This window comes from Camponotus vicinus, unplaced genomic scaffold, assembly GCF_025532165.1.
Source record: "Camponotus vicinus isolate PSW18456_S1 unplaced genomic scaffold, iyCamVici1.0 SCAF_9, whole genome shotgun sequence".
Classification (NCBI taxonomy): domain Eukaryota; kingdom Metazoa; phylum Arthropoda; class Insecta; order Hymenoptera; family Formicidae; genus Camponotus; species Camponotus vicinus.
The window spans coordinates 13,802,768-13,818,248 of NW_028141981.1; the positions used below are offsets into that span (position 1 = coordinate 13,802,768).

Genomic DNA, 15,481 nt, shown 5'->3' on the forward strand with positions numbered 1-15,481 from the left:
TAAGCTGTCTACGGCTCGATGAGTCGTGCGATAACTCGCAGCTAGAAGATAACTCTGACGGCCTGTTCTCTCCTTGGAGCACCGACGCGCGTGCAACGTCGGTCGATTGGCGAAATTCAATTACAAAACTTACTGTCAATTGGGAGCACAATAATTCATTCAATACGCGCTACTGTGATAGCAAAGATTATATCCTTCGGAGAGACGGATCTCTGTCTCTCTCTCTCTCTCCCTCTCTCACTCTCTTTCGCTCATTCATTCAATTTACAAGAACTTTGCAAGAACTATAAATATATCTTGATCCTTGAAAGCGTTCATCAAGATATTGATTAATATGCGTAAGTAATAAACGCATTTTAATATGATTGCGTATAATAGACGCATTTTAATGTGATTTAATTAAAAAATTAGAATTCTGCGCAAACTATATATAATGCAAGGTTTTCCGATATGAATTATAACATTGTGCAAAGTTCACATGCGAGTTAAAACGAGGTATTATTTAATACAAAAGTTGCAAATTCTATTATTCCAATATGAATACCAGCGATCGATGAAACGACCAATTCAATTTCATTTCACGTTAATGATATTTCCGCAAAAGTAACTGTTAATAAAATGTAATTACATAACACAATTAATTATATTATAATTATTCATTTTATTTTGAATTCTTGCTTTAAATGCTTTGCATTGATGCTTAAAGTTAATTTATCGGAAAAAATAATACTTTGGACGTCTTGAACAAAATATTATTTACATTTTTAAAGATTTTTTTATAATTTATATTATTTGTTATTTTTATATAGATTTTATCTTCAGATACATTCTATTTAAAATAAAAAGCATATTCATGACATATTCTGTGTAGATATTCGTGACATATTTTGTGTAGATATTCGTGACATATTTTGTGTAGATATTCGTGACATATTCTGTGTAGATATTACATATTCTATGTAGATATTATATCGAAGCTATATTTCGAAGAAAGATTGAAAATGGTAATTAAAACTTGTCAAACGACATAATAAGTTGTTAATTTGGAAAATTAATGAATACAATGTATTGTGCATTTTGATAGCTTTGTAGCGATATAATGCTTTAGCGAGCCTTGATAGAGATACCATAGATCTCATTCGTTAATATTGTATTTATTTTGAGGTCGATATTGCTTTGCGCGTACTCGCGTACGCGATCGACATTTCTGTAAAGATAGAATGAGGTGACTGTAATGTAACTGAAAACTTAATTATGCTTACAACGACCCGATTAATTACTTGCCTTCGTTTAATAGTCGTTTGCATTACTTTGATAGTAACTAGATTATAAAATTATGAACACGTAGCAAATAGTAGAGAAAAAGAAAAGAAGAGAAAATATATTTTTATTAATATTTTAATTTAATAAATATATGATATTATTAAAACCATGATATTATTAAACCCAGATATGGTATTATTAAAACCAGGAAATAAATTTTCAAAAACGAAATATCAATAGCGTAAGATATAAACATCAAATATGCATTAATAACCTGTCTAAAGGGCACCGAAAAAACGTTTAATTAATTTTTATTACATCAGAAGTAACATTTATTTATTAAAAAATTATGATATCCTGGAGCATGTGATATATATATACTGGTAAATTAATTCCAAAAGTAAAGATAAAATTAATTCCAAAATTTATCTTTTACTACACAATAGTGGCGCATAAAATTCATTTTTATTTAAATTCTCATTTGCAATATTATAAAAACAACTTCAGATTTTACACGATTCAAATTGCTAAATATATATATAATGTTAACAATAAGCTAATTAAAAATAGATTACACGCATTTTCGTGTAGTTATGAATTTAGTATAAAATTGTATGCAATTTAACAAATCGTTTGATTATTTTCAGCGAGCAAACACATTTTTTATGGTAGCTCGAGAACAATTTATGTACGTACATATGTCCGATTTATGCGTACAGATACATTTACATGATCGTTAGCATACACGTAACTTGAGCGTTGCTTGTAACGAACCACGTACTGGACAAAAGTGTATTGTAAATGCTACCTGAGGAGGAAGAGAGCTGCAATTAGCGTTATTAAACACGCTCAATGTCATTCTCGCTCCTCCCCTCGATACGTTCTCATCGTTATTGTTGTCCACGTGGCTACGACACGTCTTTGCATCGTTTCTTGTTTCATTCACGACATATCATCACGATAGAAAATTCCATTTATTATTTCTCTTTCTGCTTTCTTTTTCTTTTGATATGCAAATTCTTTAATAAATATTATTTTTTACATTTCGTTTTGTATGTGTATGTGTATGAGACGTGCGATTTACTACATCTATTAAAATCAGCATGCATTGATGTGAAAAAAAAACGGATGCGGATTGAGTATCTTCAATAAAAATTATTTATAACAGTTACGCTCAAAATAAATGCGGATACGTATGATGAAGTTTAAACACATACAATCGTAAGAGTAATATTTTGCGATAAAAATACGATTTGATTTGTCACTGATTTGTCAGACAAAGCGAAATGTTCTCTCATGTCGATATTCGATGATTAATTTGTTAAAGTGTCGAATATTAGTTCTTCTCGAGAGGAAATGTGACGAATATATTTAAAAATATCAATATATTTGTCGTTCCTCTGACGAATTAAACCCATAAATAATAAAATAAACCAAATCGCGTGAGGATATCGCGAGGATAACGCGCTCTGGCGTTTCGTAAGCTGTGAAAAGAAATATTGCTCTTAGAGCGCACAGTGCGGTACGAGAAATATAAATTAAAAATAGCAGCAGCAATATAAACGGGTTTTCTGGATAATCGGATTACTAAATGGATTTATTTCGCGTTGCGAGCATCGTATCGTGAGGAAACCTTGGTAAAAAAAACATAATATCTAATCTGACATCGTATCGACATTACAAATTGTCAAGTAGATCAAGCGATAGGGATTATTCTAATAAAGCCTCGCGAAAGATGCACGGAAACACGACATCTTAATTGCCCGTTAAGCATTAAGCGAAATGAAAATCAAGATATTTACAAAATCAATATACATTTATTAATCAAAAAATTTGCAAATACTTTGTCTCCTTTTGTTTTTGACGATGTATAATAGGAATTGCAAATTTGACTTAGAGTTTATCCAGTGAATTGTACAATATATTATCGCAGCATCAAAAATCTCTACCTTAAAAATTAAACATGCGTTCGTTGACCTGATTTCTACTGTATAGCAATTCCGCACTGACGTTGGAACACGCGGTATTTGCATTTGACAGCGCGCTGAAGAGCCGCCACGAGGTTCAAGCTTAATCCAGGTCGGACTAAGAGGATTATTGCGAAAATGTTTCAATTGCGGCGTTGGCCAACATAGTGATGTCTATAATGTCCATACATCGCGGATGAAGTCAACTTTATGAAGATCGACGATTATGCTTGCTCCCTGTGTTTTATGAAAAATGAAAACATTTAATCTAGGAGCTTATTTTTGTATGATTTAAAAATATTATTGTTGTTTAAAATGCACTTTTTAGTGTAAATGCGTGTGCTATTAGTATATTAAAATCCACAGGCGGGAAACTTTTTTCCAAAATTCCTCTCCCTACGTACAAATATTTTCAGAATATTGTATCATAATTCTGCTTTACGTAATTTACCTTTCAATATTAACAATATAATTTTATCGCTCCAGACAAAGAGAGTAGTATGGCCTATAGTGTAGCGCGACATCGCTAATTAACATAAACACGAACCAATCTCCACAAACTTCATCGGGTAGCAGAGGCTACTTCGAGTTTCAAACATGGGCGAAGAACGGTTATGTATGAGATGTAAAGGTTGTGTTTGAGTTTGCCATTTGCGTACACAACGAAGACCAATAACGTTGTTTGTACACTGAGCCGTACGAAATGTACATCCGTTACAGACCTAGAATATAGCTCAAAACTAATATGTATAGGTTATATTCTATCGATCTTAGCAAGTAAATTTATTTATTGTTATCAAACGTACATGTCAAAAATATATATTGTAATCCAATTAAAAAGTTGTTTGCAAATTGCTTGTCAGAGTACGCGTATGTGATATTCCCAACAAGACTGAAATTAGTTTCTGTTACATGTTAGTCCGAGTACATCTACGTAGCAACATTACGGAATCCTTCGACTAGAAAGTAAGAATTACAAGGCTTATCTCTGAATTGCAGCAAACACATTAGAGTATAGGGACAGTGCAGCAGTTACATGCCATGGCCATTATGCCTTAGGGCTTGTTAGAAAATGCACAGTTGCAGATAGTTACAGATAGTTGATTCACCGTGGGGCATGGAAAATCTGTGGTAGTTGCAGTTGCAAGCTATGGACACCGCCAAGTTTTTAAAATGTTTTGACAGTTCATTGAAACGTTCAGTCAATCCATCAGGATACTGTTTACAAAATCCCGATCACTAGTCACGTAAAAAAATGGATCGGATTAATTCATGGTATTGTATTTATGTATGACATTTTTTTATAATTTGCATAAATATTCACACATATTTATTGCAAATCGATGCATGAAAGTGAGATTGTGCAAAAATAATAAATTGATCGTAACAATTAAGTATGCAGTTGCATTCATCTACAGATAAAATATAAATATTGCTAAATGGTATTTTCCTGTTTCGCGCGTCGTTTTAATTTTAATTATTAATCTGCATTATAAATGAGGGAACGGATCCTCGGATTCGAGCCGTGACCGTGATATTTCGATATTACTGCGACATGAATTCAATCGAGAGTTTTATATGACACTCCTTTCACTTCCGCGAAACTACGGAAGTTCGCGGTCGTAGTGGTGAGATTTATTTCAATTTCCGAGCATAAAATCTCCGAGAGGATTTGATAGAATTCGGAATGCGGAACTTTGCTTGATATATTTTTAAGGACGAGTCTGTAAGATCATCGGGATTGTTAATGATCCCTACGGTCAGTATATATATCGAAAAAATTGATGGAAAAAACACATTTCCATCGGACGGTTTGATCGTGCGTGAAATCACGCCGATTTTTAGTATTGCCTCAAGCAATCCACTTGTACGCGCATAATTTGGATGTGCTGTTGTATTTCACATAGTTCAACATTTTCTCCCACCATGTATTATTGATTCATGAGAAGCGCAGTTTTTTCCTGGAGAGTTTTTATTAAAAAATGCATTGTATTTGTGACTCGTATAGTTGTTATATTTATAATAGTGTATTTATCCTGAAAAAACATGCTATATTCGTGCTTTAGAAACACAGTGAAGCAATTTATTTAACTCTTGTAATGTTAAAATGGTTTCTATTCAAGCTAAATTTCAGAATAATATTTTAGCGTTAAAATAATAACGTATAAATAACTTCTGATATTCAACGTCGTGAATGAAATATTTAGAAAGTGATACAGGATATTTCATCATAGTTTCGCACGTAATTAATCTTCCTCTTTCTCTGCTACTTCCTACCATTCACTTCTCTCCGACGTATTTCCAAAATTACGTCTGTTCTTTTCACATGATGAAAGATCAACGAGATATATGTCCGACGAAATTCACGAGACGTGGGTCAACGAAATAACGGGGTCTAAGTTTCATAATTATTTTCTTCTTTGTTGAAGGATTTCTGATTGCGAGAGAAAATGTTTGTTACCAATTTAACGTATTTTTGACATTCGTACATTAGAAATCGCATCATATTATAAAGAAAGATGTCATATAATATAAAGAATTTGGCCTATTTATAAAATAAGAAACACAGAGATTACAATTAATGCAATTACATTTTTCGCTGAAATTCATCAAAAGAAAATCTTGCAGACAAAGCATTGCAAGAATTACGGGGAAGATCACCGTATCCGAATGAATGCTCCTCGTTATATTGTAATTAAATAATTAATTATTCTATCAAATTAGCTTACAAATGTGAGCAATTTTATTTGTAATTGTTTGGATTCCTGCCGTTCGAAAGAAATCCTTACAACGAGATTGATATAATTTGTACCAGCCGCATAATTCTCGCAATCAGTAGTATATAAGAGATTATACTTTAATATATTCTACCAACAAAGCATCTGCGTGGCACTTTGTAACCGCGGCCATGAGGTACGATAATATTAAACTGATGACAACGAAATTATTTAGCTGGCAGTTACTCTTCGCGTGGCGCAAACCCATTTGCCGTGCAACGGTGCATAGCACCAAAAGCTTGCATAGAGAATAGCTCGGCGCATCACTGAATTCGACTATAGCAATTTCGCAACTTTTCTTCTTCCGTCATACCAATCACAATTTCGTTAATCCATTATACTTTCTTAATACTTTGCATTGAACGGTAATTGCGAGAGGGGACTCTACAATTCACGAAAATTGAATTTCATTTCTTACGAGTTGTCTGTGTCACGCAGATAAGATCGACAGCATCATATATCATCTCTTGTATCAATTTTTTTTATGATACTTTATATCGATGGGACGAGATGTTATTGTCATCTAATCTAAAATTTGTGTTTAGAAATTCCTTATGTGCTGATAAATAAACAGAAAGTCGCAAGAAAGTGCATGATTGAGTTCAATTATAAGCACAGTCGTTATATTAAAGAAATATTTGTTTTTGAGTTTGCAAAATTTTTTTAGAAGACGTAATTAATCCTTTGCACTCGGATGTTCCCTCTGAGGGGACATCGCAAGTCTAGCAGAGATGGCTCCGAATACAAAGGGTTAATCATACGAATTCTTAATTAAAGAATTTAGTCGAAAAGGAATAGGCAAAGTTGTTGTATCGGCGCGGTACAATTTAAGAAGTATGTCGTAACTTTTACAGTTGAACGGATGTTTCTACAGAAAAGTTTAGTATATACCGTAGGGATCCATAAATACATTATATCCCTCTATAAAAGTTAAATAAGTAAAAGTTAAATTAACTCTAAATCCACCACGTTCCATACGGACTGGACTCAAGCCTCACGCCTTAGAAGGCGAATTTTGCCACATGCTAAAACTGTAAATGATGCGATATATTAACGGAATTATTAAGATACTTTTTCCACCATAGACACAAATAGATATACACATTATTTTGAAAGCGAATACATATATAATGTATACTTTGACTAATCTGTTACTAATCTCTTCTAAAACGGAAATGACGTCGCTGTTTGCATTTAGGTGATTAGTATTGGCTAACAGAGAATAGCAATTGGATTAGCATAGAAAACTGTATTTTTATTGAACACAAATCCAATACTTGCACGTGCTCACAATAAATGTAATAAGCAATTTTATTTTTTCGCGCGCGTTTTTTACTCTTCATATAAAATAATAAAAGTAATAAAAGTTTTAAAAAAATAGTAATAATATTTTGCTATTTTTATGACAGCCAGAGTTTACTTTACTATTTCCAGAATAGTTATTCTTTAATGATAATCGATAAGGAATAATCGAGATAATTATGACAGTGTGAAATAGTGCACGTGGCACAATAAATTTTAACCAAAAAAAACCTTACAAAGATAAAAAAAATACGCCAAGTACATAAAAAATATTTTACCTTGTATGCAACAAAATGTTTAATAAAAAGTCCTTAAAAATAATTTACAGTAATTTTCCCTCACAAAATCATTTTTCTTTTAATTAGAAACATATTGTTAATTTTATCATATAAAAATATTGCAATGTCAAATTCGTCTTGTAATAGATATGTCTTGTTCGCGAAATGCAAACCAAATCTGAATATCTTCCGCATCGATCAGGCGGAAAATCAATTTCGCGAAGCTTCATACTTCAGTAGTACGATATTTGCGCAAATAAGCACGACCTAGACGCTACGTAAATAAGTTCGATTTATTTGAATCGAGAGAAGCTGACAGCCCGGCAGAGAATTACGTCACGACGTAGCTTTAAGAAATTTAGTGGATGTTTCGCGTTGAGTGCATACCCTCGTTACCCAGCTGCCCCCTCCCGTTTCTACGCTACTGGTGCAAGTTATATACAGTCTATGCATACATCACACGCATGCTTTTGTTGCACGTGGCCAAAGAAAACGCGAGCTGATTTACAGCCGGCATTTACTTTGAGAGCATTCCCTTCTTACTGAAGATAAATCGACAGGAGCCGCGCATTTACTCCTCTCCTGTCTTTTCTTCCATACCCTAAGATTTACACTTGAAGATGCTTAAATCTACTAACGCGCGAGACGGTATCTCTACAGCGGAGATTTCTACATCTGCTATCTCACTTCGGAAATGTGTGTGCGCCCAGGACTTTACGCTTTTTTATCTTTCTCTAAATGAATTTATCTGCTCAATTTCTTCGGCCCCATTTCTTCAACTCCACTTCTTATAATGTAAAATGTTAAAATCACTTTTCGGTTGGAAATTAGATGTCATTAATCATGACTAATAAAAACTGAACGTTAATTTCCGCCGGCATAATTTATTTTTTCGCATTCACGAGCGAGATACGCAGAACAACTCGCGTGTGATTTACATATATTACGGAGGTACGACATAAATAAATAAATCAGATACTTTACCAGGAGCAAGATATTACGAGTATAAGCCCCATCGCGAAAATCTGCTACTCGGTTAGATCATCGTCTCATTGCGAGATTCAGTGCTTTCCCTCGAGCTTATTTCCATTTACATTCACCACTTCTATCACTGAGTAGAACTCTGCTCTTGGCCTAGTACCGTCATAACTAGTGTTCCAAATATCCTTTTCCTTGAATATCTCAGTCGGAAATTTTTTTATTACATCTATGTGAAAGTAGCAAGACAGCGAGCTAGATATACGGTTGCGTGCATCTTGATGATTTGATGTAAAACAGTCGACCGACTTTAACTGACAAGATATGGCAGCCGAAAATTTGTATCAAGAAAGTTTAAGAATAATGCTTTCAACTTTTTGTAGAAATAAGAAAAAATATTTAAAGGTATTCATGCAATTAATGACTTTGTTATCGAAACATCGCATGTGAAAAGACAATCATAATCATGTTTATCGTCAAGATTTTTGACAAGTAGAATTTAATTATGAAATACTTTCACAATCGTTGACATTTGTCAAAAATATATAATCGCAATCAAATATATAATCGTGTATTGACGATTGATCAAGATAGCTTTGAGAAAATGAATAAAGCGCAAAGTTGATTTTAACCCAGTTTGTAAATCCTATTAAAAAGTATAGCGGCGTCTCTGTAAAACTGAAACTTCTTAAATGTCCCGACGAGGCTGGTAGTATTCAGCTATCAAATTCAGTGACCCATTTTCATAATATAGACGGAACAGTTCCAACATTTTTTACAGGCCAGATGTAAAAAGAAGAAAGACGTTTTTAATTTGTTAAAATTAAATTTTATTTTACGGTTAAATTGCCTTTTTATTGTGTCTGATACAGGAAAGTCAACTTTTATTTATACTATAAAGCCGACGATGATAAGCAATAATTAAAATAGCGTTATTACATGGCAGTTTTATATAACATCGAGATCCCTCAAATGATATTTTTTATATTACCGTACACAAATGAAAAAAGATATTATCAAAGGTTATGGAAGCATATATTCAGCAACTGCGCATTAATGCTTTCAATTAAACCACGCGCGTCCAAATTTATTAATTGTATGAATCAGCAGCTTGGCTTAATTATAAAACGACCGAAATTAATTTCAACACATGGAAAACGACAAGTTCGCACATTAAAATTTATGTTACAATATATACTGGAAAAGGGTTTTTAATAATAAGCGATTTAAAAAAGAAAAATTGTATTACACGCCAGACAACAATTTTATTTGACCTATATGAAACATTATACAGCCAATTGTTAGCACGAAATTAGAGAATTTTCTAATCAATAGCAGTTCCAACTTCATAATTTCTCTTTTAAAAACCTGTCGTGCATCATACAGCATGCTTTCGCGTTTATAATGTGATTCAAATCACGACAAATGCTTATATTCGTTAAATGACTTTGTATATTTGAATATTTGAATACAACTAAATCTAATCAACACGTGATTTTTTAAAATAAAAACACGTTTAATTTGAGGTTTTTCCGCACAAAAGACACAATTAGCAAGATGGTAATCGCGCATTGGATATTTTGTATAATATTCAAACGATGCATAGAATGTATGAAGGAAATTAGTCGGAAGAGGCAATGCTACTTCAGGAATTTCATATTCATCCCACATCTACGAAATTAAATTATATCGGGTTGTACCGCGTAATCGCTCGAAATCGTTGGTGCGCGAATCGTATTTGACAGTTACAAATATATAGGCAGTTATAAATGTAATAAATATAATAATTAAACAAATTTATTCCCGATGATACAAAACATATATTTTACATTAAACTTTTTTCTTTTGCCTCAACCTGCAGCAGTATCCATAAGTGCGTTATGCTGTATAAAATTAAAACATTAAACACAAAACATGAAAGAAAATGTACCCATTTTGCCTCATAAAAATTATTCATATATTTGTTCATAAAAATATATATACAAGCTATCGATACTTTATAAGTTGCAAAAATATTTACTACATATTTATATATAGCGAGAACTTAAATTATGAAAAATTTTTTTATCAACGCACAGGAAATATATTTTTTAACGGAAAAAACATGTTTTTTGAACTGTTTAAATAACATCAATGCAACGAATATGACAAAAATTTTTAAATATTCAGCAGGAAAATTCATTAAATTTGCTGATATTAAAACGGTATATCGAAAACACTAACTCAGCTCATATAGTGCGATCTTGTACCAATACCACAATCAGCTCAAGGGCTTCATATCCCTCTACATATAGGATACAACCTAATTATGACAAACATGTCGCTTAATTTCGACGAAATCGTCGAAGCTCAAATGCAGGAAACATGAAATCCTTCACTTGATATAGCATCATTATATAATTGATTGTGTGTGTGTGTTTGTTACAAGAATAAACAAACTTTGCCAATATTTGCTAATATACATACGAAATTAAAGTAATATAATATATTATCAATAAATTTGTATAATTATATTAATGAAACATAGCGCGCGCGAATAATTAAAACATTTAAAAAAGAAAAAAATAAAAGAGAAATTACGGTACATTAGCGCTGATAAAAAGCATATCTCATATTTGCAATTATCGATATTCGTGTCCGAGAGAGACGAGCGCAATATTGCAGTATCACGCGGGATGAATAGATTCTTTGCAATTGTAAGGATATATTGCAGTAACAGCAAATCGGTGCGTATCAAAAGAATAATTAGGAAATTATATAAGATTGCATCTTTCTAAAATATCTCATTCATCGATATAATTTGTTACAAAGTAAATTATCTAAAATTACACCATTTATTGCGATTTCTTTTCGTGATATCGTAAAATAATGCTTGAGAGAATTTAGTCGAAGCTCGTTATCTCGTTATGCATTTGTGCTCTGCAATTATGTATTCTTGGTGTAATTTTTTTGTTGGTGGAAAAGATTGGAGGGAGGAGATTCTCGTTAGAGATCTTCAACGAGAAAATTGCAAAAACACAATTGTGCAGCGCAAGTGTAAGAAAAAATGAAAATCACGTGTATTTTCAATTTTTATTTTTAAATATATGAAATGTGTGAGTTACAAAATTATCGGCTCTTATTATCTGACAGGATTTATCAAAAGATAAAGTGTAATAGATGAAAAGATGAACAAATATATCCATGTTGAAACAAGAGGAGAAAGACTCTCTCAAAACCCAAACTAATGAGCAAGAGGTACGAGCAAACTAGTTCATATCTCGCATATACTTCCCAGTTATCCTCGACGACTTCATTCCGGGGCGCATTTGAGCCCCAGAAACTATTGCATACACGCCTCGAATTATTCTCTCACGCGAGCGAACCAACTCTCGGATGAGAGAGGGCCACATTCGCAGCTAAGAGGCACGCACCACAAATCCGCGCTACGTGGAATACCAGCACTAGCCTGGCTGTGTATCTTATGCGGAAACAAGAGGGGGGGGGAGAGAGAGAGAGAGAGAGAAAGAAAGAGAACAACCCTGGTCCGACTGTCGCGGCGACGACGGTACCGAAACTCGTTAAACTTCCCGCACACGAGAAACAGGGTGCGCGGGTGGGTACAAAATTCCTACTCGGAGAGGACGCGGTTCGTACCAAGATTCAATTAGCGCCGCGGCGGTGAATTTAACACTCGCGAACCAAAGGCGAAACTTGTCTATTTCGCGGGCAAGTTTGGATGTGTGCGTGTATTACGTCCAAATAATCAACACGTTGCGCAAATGAATCGCTAGTTCAAACGCAAGGTGTTACTACTGATGCTCGCTCGCTCGTATTCAAGCGAGCGGAATCAACGGTTGCCGCCGACAAGATTCTCGCGCGGGTCTCCACTCACCGGATGCGACGGGGTTGTCGGTCCATGCACTTCCCGCGATCGTGGACAGCAGCACCGCGCCAGTCAACAGCCGTAGTCGGCCTCGCGCGGTTCCCGGGACACGTTGTACACGTCGCTCACCGATCATCGCGGTACCGGATGGGCGAGAGGGTGCGCGACCGGCATCCCGACTGAGGGTTGTACCCCGCGAGAGCGTGTTTCTCTACCTCCTGTATCATCCCCTCTCTTTTCCCGCCACGCGCAGACGCCTCCGCGGCTCTCGAGGCATTCCCCTCCCCGAGCTCCGTCTTAATCCCGCTCACTTATCTCTTATCAATAGGTGACGATTAATTATCCCTCCGTCGTACGCGTCGCGTTGCGCTTTTCGAGTCGCACACAACCTGTGGCACGCTCATCCCGGGTACTTGCGGTATGTCTTTTGGCATGAGCCTTGAGGACGGAAGAGATGAATGCGGGAATAATATGACTTCGTCGATGCCGAAGGTCGTCGGCTGGCTTGCGCTCGATTTATGGCTACTCGCGATCGTAATTTGTGTTCGGTGGATTCGGGAGGTTCGCAAGCGGCGATAAATTGAACTGCGCGCGCGATTCATAAAAGAAGTTATTAAAATTCGAACGTTAGATTTGGACGGAAAGAAAAGTGCGCAGTCGCGCACGGAGTATAATTTTGCGCGGAAAGCAGAAAACATAAATTGAGTTTAACAGATGAATCCAAGTTGTTGGAAATTAAGTTAAAATTACATGAATAATATTATCTCTTCCCATCTACAACTGTGCTATTTCATCGCTTAAGATTTTATTCGAAATAAGAGAAATAAATTAATACATATTTTCGCTAAAAATATCGTACGTTATTTATATCAGTTTTTACTTCGATGAAAGAAGCATCGACGATTGACACAGTACAAGTCGACATAAGTTTCACGAGTTTAAATGATCAGATATAATCGATAATTTAAAAGGGAGGAATCTTCCTGTCGTCTAAGAAATTAATTTCATATCATCTCTCTCTCTTACAAATCAAACATATCTCAAACTGGAAACTACAATTTGCTTTCAATTAAGAATTGATCTCTTTCATCTATTCAAAGTTTAAAATACTACAAAGTTTAAAATAGAGAGAACGAGGGAGAGAAAATAATTTCTTAATGCAATCGATATTTCCTCCTTTTATTCTCTTATATATTATTAATGAAATATTTACCAAAATATTTTTTTTCAGCTTACGTTTCACTTCTTTTATATGATTAAGTGTAACATGTGTATGTCTGAACTTTATTTTAAGATAACTTTACTATAGAATAATAATAGAATTACCGTAATATAATATATATAAAAAGAAGGTAAGAATATTTAAACAAAAGCACAGAAAAAATCATCTATAGAAGCAACATGTACATTTATTTACTTTTATTATTTATTGGTATTTTTAACAATGTTCAATTGACAAAATGAATTTCAATTGCGAAAATAAAAAACAAATGCAATTTAAATTTTACATTGTAATTAACTATTTATTATTTAATAATATTTTCCAATATTTTCCGATATATTTAGAGAATATATATTATATACATTTATGATATATATTAAACATAACTGGAAGATATGTATTTCCCATGGATATTACATACAATATTGTTTATATAACTTTCATCTATTGGTTGCAGATATTAGTTTGACTATTACATAAGCACAATTTGGAAGTTCATACATATTCAGTCAATCCATTCGCCTTTACCGTAGAATAAACGATAAAGATAATTGATCGCGTGAAATATCGATTAGCTATATCGGGAATAGTTTAATCGGTTTTGCCAGAAAGCGTGATTAATAAACCCGCAAAGGAAATATGATTTTCATTGACATATGATGGACGGAAGATTGTCGAGTCGGCTCTTAATTACTTATTCCATAAAACATAATCGCGATATAATTAATTGCTATGAACTTGATTGATGTTTGCGCGATAACGAATACAAATTACGTAGATATATTTAGAAAAATAAATATATATCTGCATTTTCGAGTCTTCTTTTCAAGACATATTTTTGTCATTGCATTTCGGATTTCGTTTAATTCAATATTTTTTAGCCGGTCATACAATACGTTTTTGACTTACAATTACAATGTAAGTTATAAAACACGAGCTCAATTTTCACCGCGTTATTCAAATGACGTTAATGCGCGTATTAAACTTCCAATCCATAATTCATCGACGATAGATTGTTCATCGAAATTGTAATATGTATCGTATAACTGTCGAAATCAAGGATTAGGTCGTTAACATTGATTCGCGTAATCTAGCAGTTGTTCGTAAATATTTCGCCGGGCATTATGCGGTACGAATTATATGCGATTTCGCGCAAAGATTGTAATGTTATTGAAAATTCGATAACATCCTAATAACGGATGTATCATTCGATTTCGTTGCGATGAATACATGACAAAATATAGAATCTCGTACGCGCGAGAGAGGCAACAATCGCGCTCGATCTACACTACGGTTAGGCAAAATAACGCGTAAACAGCCTCGTAATCGTTGCTTCCGCGCGCAGACCGGGCGGAATCTCGCGCGCAAAGTGAATAATGTTCCTCCGGAGGTGCGGATTGCAATATCGCGGCGTATGGAAGAACGCCGTGCACTAGATAAGCGAGTTCTTGCGGCATTCGCGCTGGAAGGCGTGTCGGGAGACTCCAGGGCGCCAGAAGACGCACTGCCATTGTAGCCTCCAACTCCGCTCTGTGACGACGAGACGTGGTGGTTGCCCCTTTCATCGCCCTCCCCCTCCCCCTCGCTCTTTTCTCCCTTACCTCCCGCTGCCACGAACGCTTTTCCACGCTGCTGTCTCGCGCCGGTTCTCACGTACTCGCACATCCCTACCGGTCGAATATCGTCTGCCAACGGTGGTATTTCACCTCTCGTTTCGTGTCTGCGATTCACTCCTCGGCGAGGAGTCCGTTTCGTCTTCGGGACGACGACCGAGTAGCGTGCGATGCACCGTGGCGTGCTATATTTCGCCAAGAAGCGGATGCAGGCGC

The 15,481-nt window shown here is 34.8% G+C and overlaps 1 protein-coding gene across 2 annotated transcripts in view; it reads right to left on the bottom strand.

Moving 5' to 3' along the window:
- LOC145976874 (lachesin) overlaps window positions 1–15,481 on the bottom strand; it is a 371,398-nt gene that overhangs the window by 122,711 nt on the left and 233,206 nt on the right. Inside the window, exon 1 of one of the 2 annotated variants that reach the window (XM_083108342.1) lies at window positions 12,440–12,605. The exons of the other annotated variant lie outside the window; for it this stretch is intronic. Within the exon in view, the coding sequence (XP_082964468.1) occupies window positions 12,440–12,566 (127 nt within the window). The 5' untranslated portion in view covers window positions 12,567–12,605. Of the gene's footprint in view, window positions 1–12,439; window positions 12,606–15,481 lie in introns of those variants that run through there. 2 annotated transcript variants of the gene reach the window in all.